The sequence below is a fragment of the Benincasa hispida genome, chromosome 2 (genome assembly GCF_027475165.1).
Source record: "Benincasa hispida cultivar pf3 chromosome 2, pf3_genome.v1.1, whole genome shotgun sequence".
Taxonomy (NCBI): Eukaryota; Viridiplantae; Streptophyta; class Magnoliopsida; order Cucurbitales; family Cucurbitaceae; genus Benincasa; species Benincasa hispida.
Genome location: NC_143479.1, coordinates 52915568 through 52925695, shown reverse-complemented (window position 1 = coordinate 52925695; position 10128 = coordinate 52915568). Strand labels below are relative to the sequence as shown.

The 10128-nt window shown below is 33.3% G+C and overlaps 1 protein-coding gene across 1 annotated transcript; it reads right to left on the bottom strand.

Annotated features, from left to right (window-relative positions):
* Nucleotides 1–1425: 1425 nt before the first annotated feature.
* On the bottom strand, nt 1426–9925 carry CMT3 (chromomethylase 3). Its single transcript, XM_039022367.2, has 21 exons — nt 9573–9925; nt 8051–8082; nt 7273–7369; nt 7046–7153; nt 6831–6950; nt 6628–6727; nt 6315–6529; nt 6129–6194; nt 5666–5932; nt 4586–4644; nt 4418–4484; nt 4002–4331; nt 3854–3922; nt 3683–3769; nt 3513–3600; nt 3225–3340; nt 3043–3147; nt 2641–2684; nt 2490–2559; nt 2256–2359; nt 1426–1748 (listed from the first exon to the last, which is right to left on the bottom strand). The coding sequence occupies exons 1-21, from the start codon at nt 9840–9842 to the stop codon at nt 1577–1579; spliced, it is 2586 nt and encodes an 861-aa protein (XP_038878295.2). The 5' UTR covers nt 9843–9925; the 3' UTR covers nt 1426–1576.
* Nucleotides 9926–10128: the final 203 nt, after the last annotated feature.

The window sequence follows — 10128 nt, the reverse complement described above, 5'->3', positions numbered from 1 at the left end:
CCATAGGAAGATTAGTAAAAAAAAATTGACTATTTAATACAAACTTTTCAATAATTTACTATTTAAGTTACTTTAACTTTTTTAAAACGAAAAAAGGAGCAAAAATTCTTAAAGAAAACCTAATCTTCTAAAGTTTTGCGAAGTTGGAGAATGAAAAACCCTCTCCTGGACATCTCTTATTACAATACTCTTTATGCATCAAGAGAAAAAAATACTCTCTCAATATTGTTATTTGTTAAGCGGACAAGCATGAAGAATTAAAAAAAAAAAATTAAAAATAAAAGTAAAAAATAAATAGGTGCTTGTTATCAAAAGAAATCTCAACCTACTTCATACATTCCCAATGCCTAAATAGTGGGTTTTCTTAAGATATTAGTAAAGAAAAAGGCAAAACTTCATCCCAATAGAACATCATGCACAATTCTCTATCAAAACCATTTTTTGGTGATTCAAACTTGGGTTTAAATCCTATTTTGATCTCTGAATTTTGAAACTTATTCTATTTTAATCTCTAAACTTTAAAAAATATATATATCTATTTTAATCTCTAAACTTTTAAAATTACTTACTTTGGTTCTTATTATTAAAATTTTATTAACTTTTAAACAAAATATGAAATTACTTATATTTTTAGATTACTAACAGCCATAAAATATTACCCACGCTAAGAAATGTAGGATTGCAATTTTAAATTAAATGATAAAACAATTTTCTATCAAACTCAAAAGTTATTTTACAATCAAGATTTTAGCTATTCATCATTTTGGCACATTTGTTGACATTTTATTTCACATTTATTTTGCTCAACACATGCTAAACACAATTTCTTCAAAGAATTAACAAAATCTTGGTAGTAAGAACCAAAATAAATACTTTTAAATTCAAAGACTAAAATAATTGTTTTAAAAAATTTAGAGACCAAAATAAAACAATGTTTAAAATCCAATTACCAAAATAGAATTTAAACCTTTTGACCTTTTAACTAAATATATATACCCAAATATCTTATCAAAACCATATTTTTCTTCAAAGTTAAAATATTTATATAAAAACTTTGCTAATTTCTATAGCTTCTTAAGAGAACCTATTTTGATAAAATGTCGAGAACTTCCAAGAACACAAGAACAATATTGAGAAATTAGGGTATAGTCAAAACTGAAGCGTGAAACTAAATAATAATAATAAATTAAAAAAAAATCCGATTTATAACTAACATGGACTTTACTATAATTGTCCATTTTGGGAACTCATGGTTAGTATCATGATTCCAACAAGTGCAATAGAAAAAATTTACAACGATCTCAAAAACTTAATAAAATAAGTAGAGATTATAATTATTGAATAGCCCAAACAATTCATTTCAGATATAATGCAAGATATAGAATAGGGACTGAATATGATAGATTAGTGGTAGTAAATGTCACATAGCCATGAAATTGGTTATGATATAAATATCAAGGTTATCTCTTAATTGTACATTTCCACGATACAATAATGAGATAAAGTGAATAATCCAACAAGTTAAATCAGCATACAACATAATTTAATATAATGATCTGTCAAAAGAATTACCACTTCAAGCGACTTCTTCTGAGGATGCAGAAGAATGTTGTTTGATAATGTTAGGAAATTTTTTGGGTAGACTAAATACAGGCGCGTCTCCAGCTAAACCTTGAAACGCCATGCCTAAGGAATATCCTAACGCTCGAGCAACCGGTACCGCAACTGCATTTCCTACTTGTATGTACCTGTTACATGGTCATTTTTTATATCGTTGATGTCTTGGAATAGGTACTTTGATCACTACTAATCTTCAAAAGAACATAGTATATTTATTTTGGGGATTCACTGGCTAGAACAACGTAGAATGAATATGCTCAAGGACTGAGATCAGTAGAAAAAAAATTGTTTTCTAAGGGACACGAAACAAGCTTATTTTAAAACAAGAAACAACTTATTGATAAATGAAAAGATATGAATGAAATGGGGAAAAGAAAACTAACAATAAAACTGGCCAAAACAAGTAACCACTGGAAGGGGGAAAGAAAACCAACAAGCTTGCCAAAAGGGCATACTAACCAAAAACTCCAAAACAACAGACTAACCAAAGACACAAAGCAAGTTATTGCAACCAAGACAGTTCAAACAAATTTCTCAAGGAATAATTACTTCAATTGAATTGGTAAAGTAATACATATAATGTTTCAAATGGTGAAATTCAGTCAGTTCTTCAATGCAAAGTTTCTAAAGCATACCTTTCTTTTACAGGCCCAAAGAGCTTGTAATAATCTGGAAAGCCTTGAAGTCTTGCATTTTCTCGAATCGTCAATACTCTATCTTGCTCTGGATGCACAATTGCCTGTAAATATTAGTGGACATCAAGGAAATGAGTTGGGTTGAATGCTTTAGGCTGGTTAAAACTAGAAAATTAAGTAATTTCTCTTCTCCTAAGCAAAAGAAATAGAGGAGCACACGAGTAGAGTTAGAACCTGGTTGTGAGGCTCTGCCCGAGTAACAACTGTAGGCACTGTCTCATCCCACCATAAGCGAGCAAATGGCCTTTATCATTTCATGAAAATGGAAAATATAAGGTAAGGACAATAAAATGAATGAGATAACAAATCACACGTCATTGCTTACTTCGACGATGATCCATTTACAAAACTCATGGCATAATCAGGAACCTGAAATTGCAATGGCGTAAGATACAATAGGACAAGGAATGGAAAGAAACCAAATATGTCCCTAAGAACTTTTTAGCCGAAGTTCATACTGAAATGGATATAGATGATTAAATATAGATCCATGCAAGGAAGAAATTTGCAATGGTCATGTCTCAAATTTATAAATCTCTCTACAAATAATTGGAAGTCAATGGATATTTCAGAAAAAATGACAATATATCCCCACTATAGAAACTTGTAAATATGTTTAAATTGATGAATGGAACCTTATTGTTTTTACATTTATTTCTACGCACTATAACTTTTATATTTTGCTCAATATTAATGTTAAAACACATGTGAGAGACAAGCATCTTACCAAAGGCTTTCCAGATTCCAAATACACTCTCTTAATATCAGGATCCCATTCAACTTTATTATCAGGGCGAACACGAACACCAGGTAAATCTCTAAAGTTTGCTCCCTATGGAAAACGTAAAGGTTAGTTGAATGAATTTTAAAAATTAAAAAAGCACTCCAACACGTAACATTCTAGAAAACCTTTCTCTTTGGAATCTGACAAACACGTTGGTAGTCATCTGTATTTAGTGCAAGTGGCCGATGATCATATAGTTCATGCATGGCTGGCTTAGACGTTGTAGAAGAATCAAAGCTTTCTGTAAATAACAGTCCGCCAAAGATATTATAACGGGCAGAAACATAATCAAATAAATTAGAAGAAAACCCTACAAAAGTAGAATAACTCATTAAAGACTACCTTCAACATCGCTCCCAAAGAAAGACAGACACATATCAATAGATACTTGGGGAAGAAATAAAGTAGCTAACCTTCCCTAGGTGATCTAATTAAATGCTGAAACTCAGTCTTGGGAGCTTCACCATAAGGCATTTCATCTCGCCGTTCATCATTTCCAACCTGCATATATAAAGCAAACAAAAAAGAATATAAGGACAAAATTAATACTGAAAACCAATCTGTTAAGACATGTGTAACATACAGCAGGAAGATCAGAAATTGCATCTTCCAAAAGAAGCTTCTTTTCCAACTGAACGCCATTAAGTTCATCATAAGCAACAACATTCATCTGCATTATTATCATATTCCAGTCAGATAAAATAACAAACTCACCACAAAAACTAACCACAATGCTTCAATAAGAATTCCATACCTCAAATTCTGTAGGAATTACACCCCTCACTACAACATCGTGAGTTGGAAGAGGATACTGTGGAAGCTTCTGAAAAAATGGAAAATGAATGTTATTACAAGTTACACAAGGTCCCCAATACCAAAATCAAAGTACTTAATGAATCGACCTCTGTTGGTTGGGCACCCCACATAAACATTCGCATACGAAATTGTGGAAGACCATATGCACCTGCTGCCATCATTCCCATGCGAACTTGATAATTCATTGATATTAAACGACCAAGAGCATACCGTCCCAAAAATCCATTGGCAAACTTTACTATATCAACTACATTCTCCATCAAAACGTATTTAGGCCTAAGATACTCCACTAAGTCCATATAGACAACAAGCTGTTTGTTTTTCTCATCTTCCAGTGGATTTTCTGTGTTCCTAAAGCGATTGAAGCCACTAATGCCCTGGCAGGGAGGCCCTCCACATATAACATCAACATCACCCTATCAACCCAAAAGTTCTAATTAGAATAATACTGAAAAACGAAAAAAGGACAAGTGATAAAAAATCAGAACAATACTTTACTTACCGGCAAAGGTAAGCTCTTTGATTTGTAACCACTTGTCACAAATTCTTTCAACTTTTCCTTGCAGTTGCTGTTTAATAGAATGTAACATTTAACTCGGTCATATGCTTGATCGTACACACATAGATCATACAACTATATCAGGCAAGACAACTACCCTAGAATATGTACCTCAACCCGTCAATTGGCTCCCATGTGTCTTCATCAGAGCCATAACCCTTCCAACAAACCTACATTTAAATAAAAATAATTAGAATAACTTTAGGGAAAATTTTATTTTTTAAAAAAAGTAATGATAAACAAATAAAAGGGTGAAAAGGTGGCCTGATTTATGTATTTAACCCATATCAGCTACCACTTGGCAGTATGAAACCATGCCACACAGCTAGAACTTACTTAGTGCTTCTAGAAAATCCAAGAGCATGCTATTGCTATCTTTCCACCTTCCCTTCCATCTTTCTGTTTTATGCTTCTCTTCCATTCTTCTTCCATTTCTTCTTTCAACTCTTCCTATTTTTTGTAACTGAAGAAAAGTGCCTATGTTGCCATAAACACGTCTAAAATACACAAATAGCAAACACCCTATTGAAGATGCTTGCATAGGATATCACTCGTGTAATGGTTACGCACCTAACACCGCTCTCACCAAAGTCAATCATCTAAATGCAGCTTGAAAACGTTTATCATTGCTTTTCCTAGTAGGATGCACTATGTGCAAAACTTGTTGTCCCACTTTGATTGTTTCAAAAAATTTCCTTCATCCGTTTTCCAATAGCATCTTCTTTAGGCTAGAGCAAAATTTATTTCTTATGATAATGCTCTTGAGGCTGTATATTGATCAAATTGGCCAAATGATCCAAGATCCTCATTTGCTCTACATTCCCACATGCTTTAGTTAAAATAAATATCATTCTTAACACATAATTTCACAATATCATTCTTAACACATAATTTCACAATATCATTCTTAACACATAATTTCACAATATCATTCTTAACACATAATTTCACAATATCATTCTTAACACATAATTTCACACTCCATATAAATATTACTTTAAAGTTTACCTATATCTCCTCATATCTTTTAGAAGCTTCCATAAGTTAAAGAATATAGCTAAGAACATCACTATTCTAGAACTCTATTATGATCAAAAATAGAAAAGATGAAAATGATCAAATATTAATTCACAATCATATCTACATCAAACTGATTTGGCAAATTGATAATTATGATTCAAGCTCAAATACCTTAAGAAACAATCCACGTTTCTTAGTTTCGTTGGGATCACCATAACATATTGCAAGTATCTTTTCTACTTCAAACACCTCTCCATCATCTTCCGTTTTTTCATTTTCCTCTTCATTTTCCCCTTCATCTTCATCTTCATCTTCATTAGCAAAAAGATCAATGTACTTTTGTTGTGGCTCTTTGCTTTTTATCAAAGAAAAATATTTGCAAAGCACTTCCCACTCTTTTAGCAACGATAAAAAATCTTCTGCCATTTCATTTCTAACCTGCAATATTTTTTTTAAACAGAAATGAAACTTTTCATTAATGAAATGAAAAGTCTAATGCTCAAAATACAATGATACAAAAGAACTAGTTACAACTTAGAGAAGAGGAATACAATGATACAATATAGAAGAAGCTTAGAAAGCAGGATGCCCTATTATGGCAGAACATCAAGTTGAACTCAATCATAAAGTGTACCTGAGTCTCTGGATGATTGAACTTCAGACTTTCACAAGCATATTGATTTAAATCAACGGCCCATTTCTATTAAAAAAACAAAACATGTAACCATATGTTCCCAAAAAAAAAGGCCAAATGGATAGAAAATAAAAAATCTTTGAAATAAATTTCTTTTGTTCAGTTGTTTAAGTATTAGCAACATACTGTGACTAGGTTCACCCCAGACAAATTCCCGCCTAAACATAATCCAGTTGACATGGCACCACATCCTGAATACAAATCTAGAAGTGCAACGTCAGGCTTACGACACTGCTGTGCTTGAGTAACATCCCCAATTTCTGAGTTCACTTCACATGCTCCGTTGGTATCAACCTCAGAGGAAATTGTTGATGATGTGTCACTGCCAACCTTTTTCTCACCTATATGTTAATATATACATGTAAGAACTATAAATTCTTGAGATTTGAGTTGCAATTGAAGAACGTGTTCCTAAAAATTAATTCTTTTACAAAATTACTTGCTGGTAGTTTAACAAATGAGGAATACGGTAGCAAGTATAACATGTCACAATGAAAGTCACAAGCAGGAAGACGGTTTTTTTTCTTATCCATAGCCATCTGAAAAACAAAAACAAAAACAAAACAAAAAACAAAAACAAAATTAGCATCTCTAGTAAGAAAATCCTCAAACATTGACTATGTACAAATAACAAAATCATACAGTTAGAGGTATTCTAGCTATATTTAGCTTCTTAACAAGACAATCCAATGGATTATCATCCCGAACTTCTGAAAAGAATACACGCTTGTCATTGATGAGATGAGCATGGTCTTTCACAACCTAAAATGTAACAAACAAAATCTAATATCAGTTAATTATCAAGCTAAACACAGTTTTGAGTAAAACATAATGAAACTGCATAAATTCTATCTTACAGTATCTTTAGCTCTATAGTACCATTGTGCTGTGAAGTAGAGTTGCCCGTCAACAGCCTTAAACATTTCAACAATTTTGCATATATAATCATCCTCACCATCTTCAGCCTAATCAAAACATTCCATGTACAATTATAATAAGAATCTATGCAAAGAATTTAAAAAGGGATATACTATTCTACAAAAATTTAAAAATTTTCTTCTAAACTTGACTATGTAAATCACACCTTCACATGGGCATCATCAAAGAGATTGTATGTGATGTTGTCAACTACAGCCTGTGAGTAATGATGTAGGGCCTGGACTACCTCCCCCGAGTCATCCCTATAAGACATCAGAAACCAAAAAAAAAAAGAAAAGAAAAGAAAAAGGGCACCAAAAAGGAAAAGAGAAAACTGTTAATCTAGAGAACACGTTGAATTTAAGAAAACCACTCTCTAAGAAAAATCTGCACTGTCATCCTCCTAACATTTCTTGCCAGATTATTCTGCTTTCATCAAACTATAATTAAAGGTCATAAAGCAAATGACTTGTAAACAAGCTACATCAGTCAATGATGAAAAAAGGGTTACTTCATCCCTTCTTGAGATAGGAGAGCAATTATAAGATATTTGACTTAGAAGAAAGAAATAATAGGATTGTTAGAGATGTGCCGAGCTCTTGGAAATAAGTTTAGACCTTGGCTAGGTTTATTGCCTTCTTTAGGTCTCAATCACAAAAAAGTGTAGTAATTATCCTTCGTCTCTCATTCTTATGAGTTGTAGGCCTTTTTCATTCTTATGAATTGTCTTTCAGGCTTGTTTTATTGCTTGTTTCTACCTTGCCATCTTCTTCTTTGAATTATCTTGTGAATTCTTTCATTTCTTTTTACGAGGCTAATTTTTAATTGAAAACAAAAATAAAAATGATAAGAACCAATGTAAAAGAATTTGCATGTCTTTACATATTCTACAAGCATATAGCTTATCAGCAAGAGTTGGATAGTTCATAAATTAGAGACGTTACCTTGAATTTTTCTCCCCAACAAGTTTCTCCTTCTGAACAAACAGATAAAGAAGAAAATGAGTAGATATGAGCAAATCTAGAACCAGATCTTAATCTGCCGTGCATAAACAAGCATAGTTGATAATAATATAGAGTGAAAAAGTCAACTTAAGATCAATATGAGAAAGAGCCTAAACAGCAACTGCATGGGAAGTTTGGAGATCAATGGCACATTAAGAGAAAATGAAAGATGTCAATTAAGTTGGAGATCAAAAATTGAAAACTTTACCTATTAGACACTTCTAAAGTTCAAGAACCCATTAAATAAAATTCAAAAATTTGAAACTAAACTTTTAATATTTTATGAGAACAAGATCTAATTTTAGAACAAGACAGAACTTCCAAGTTTTAAGAGAAAAATATGCTCCTGATTGAAAAGATGCTAAGTTTTAAGAGAAAAAATCTCCTCCTAATTGAAAAGATGTAACAAAACCCTCCAGATGGAGGTTACATGAAAAAAATAAAATCAAGCTCTCTATGATAACTCAATCATTCAATGCTGAATACTTAAATTATATAAAACGCTTCCTTTTTGTCCATCACTCCTAATTGGTGTCATCTACGAGCCTGAAAGCCTGACCATATCTTCCTCAATCACTATTATGCTGCAGATTTCTAGATTTCTATGCACTTCGTAGATGCCTCCCCCTAATATCTAAAAAAATTGGCCATCATTCACTAACAACATCAACAAGATCAAGCACAAAAAGATGACTCTGTGGACCCACTTCACTAGATCAGCCTTTTCATACCTTTGGCTAGAAAAAAATAATAGCCCTTCACCAACAAAGAGAAACCCCTTTAATAGTTTTCTTGGCTCTCTCATTGTTTCCCTCACTGGGTGTTAAGATAATTCCTCCATCACAATTATAGTATAAGACCTCTTTAAATCATAGAAGAAGTTTGTTTAACCTCCTTCCATTTGAAGCTTTACTCTCCCCTTCTTTCTTAATTTCATCTCATCAACAAAATTATTTGGAACGAGAAAAAGTGAGTGTATCACGAGACTTCCGACAACAAAGAGTCTAGTAAATCATAGACGCAGACTACAAAATCACACTACAAAAACTTGAAAATTAAACCCAAAACCGTCTGCAAAAAAAAACAAAAAAAAAAAAACAAAACAAAGCATTGTACTCAATCGTGACCGCAAAATACCCACTAGAAGCTCGTACAATATCCCCAAAGACAAATAATCACCTCATTTCAACCCCACCCAAGAAACAAGAATGCCGAAATGGATTCATTTCCCTCTCAAGTGACACCAGCACAAAACCCCTAAATTCTTGCAGCTAAACCCCTCCAACAAAACCAACCACCAACATAATCTTGAAAACCCACCAACATGCAACAACACGACACTTCAAATACTTAAATAAAGCCCTTTCTACTCACAAAAACATCAAAATTACCAAAACCCCGTGCAATAAGATCCCATTTTTTTACCCAAAAAACAACCAACGACAACAACAATTCCAATTACCTTTCCCCTATACCGCAGAGGCCACCGTTCTCTCGCTTCACTATCCGGAAAATGAGGCTCCAAAAACCTAGCCGTAGTATCCTCCTCGTCGCCCACCAACTCCGCCTTCACTTTCCTGGTCTTAGCCGCACTTACTTTAGGAGGGGGATTGGAAATGGGAGTTTCATCACCCTTGAGCTCGGTTTTGAGCTTCTTGTTGGGGGAAGAAACATCAGGACCTGGCTTAGGAGAAATGGGAGTGGCGGATTTGGAGCGGCGCTTGGAAGGCATTGTGAAGGAACGGCGGGAAAAAGGAGAAAGAGCGGAAAAATTGGAGGAGAGGGAAATAAGAAAGGGAGAAGGCGTTTTTATAGTGTCGGGGAAAAGGGAAAATGGGAAAAAGAAGGGGGAAGATTTCGAAGTTGGGCGGGAAGTGAAATTTTTTCCTTTTTTTGGATTTTTTTTAAATATGAAAAATGAATTATTTATATATTTATTTATTTATTTATGTATGGTTCTGTATGGGCCGGACGGGTCGGGTTATAATTGAATTCAGACATTCAGGTGGGGTTAGACC

What these genes read in the sequence shown, in the direction of transcription:
- CMT3 (XM_039022367.2), bottom strand. Translation starts at nt 9,842, where the DNA reads ATGCCTTCCAAGCGCCGCTCCAAATCCGCCACTCCCATTTCTCCTAAG. An exon ending in ACTATAGAGCTAAAGATACT is followed by an intron (nt 6,951 to 7,045) that starts GTAAGATAGAAT and finishes GTTACATTTTAG; the next exon opens with GTTGTGAAAGACCATGCTCA. An exon ending in GGGCAGAGCCTCACAACCAG is followed by an intron (nt 2,360 to 2,489) that starts GTTCTAACTCTA and finishes TAATATTTACAG; the next exon opens with GCAATTGTGCATCCAGAGCA.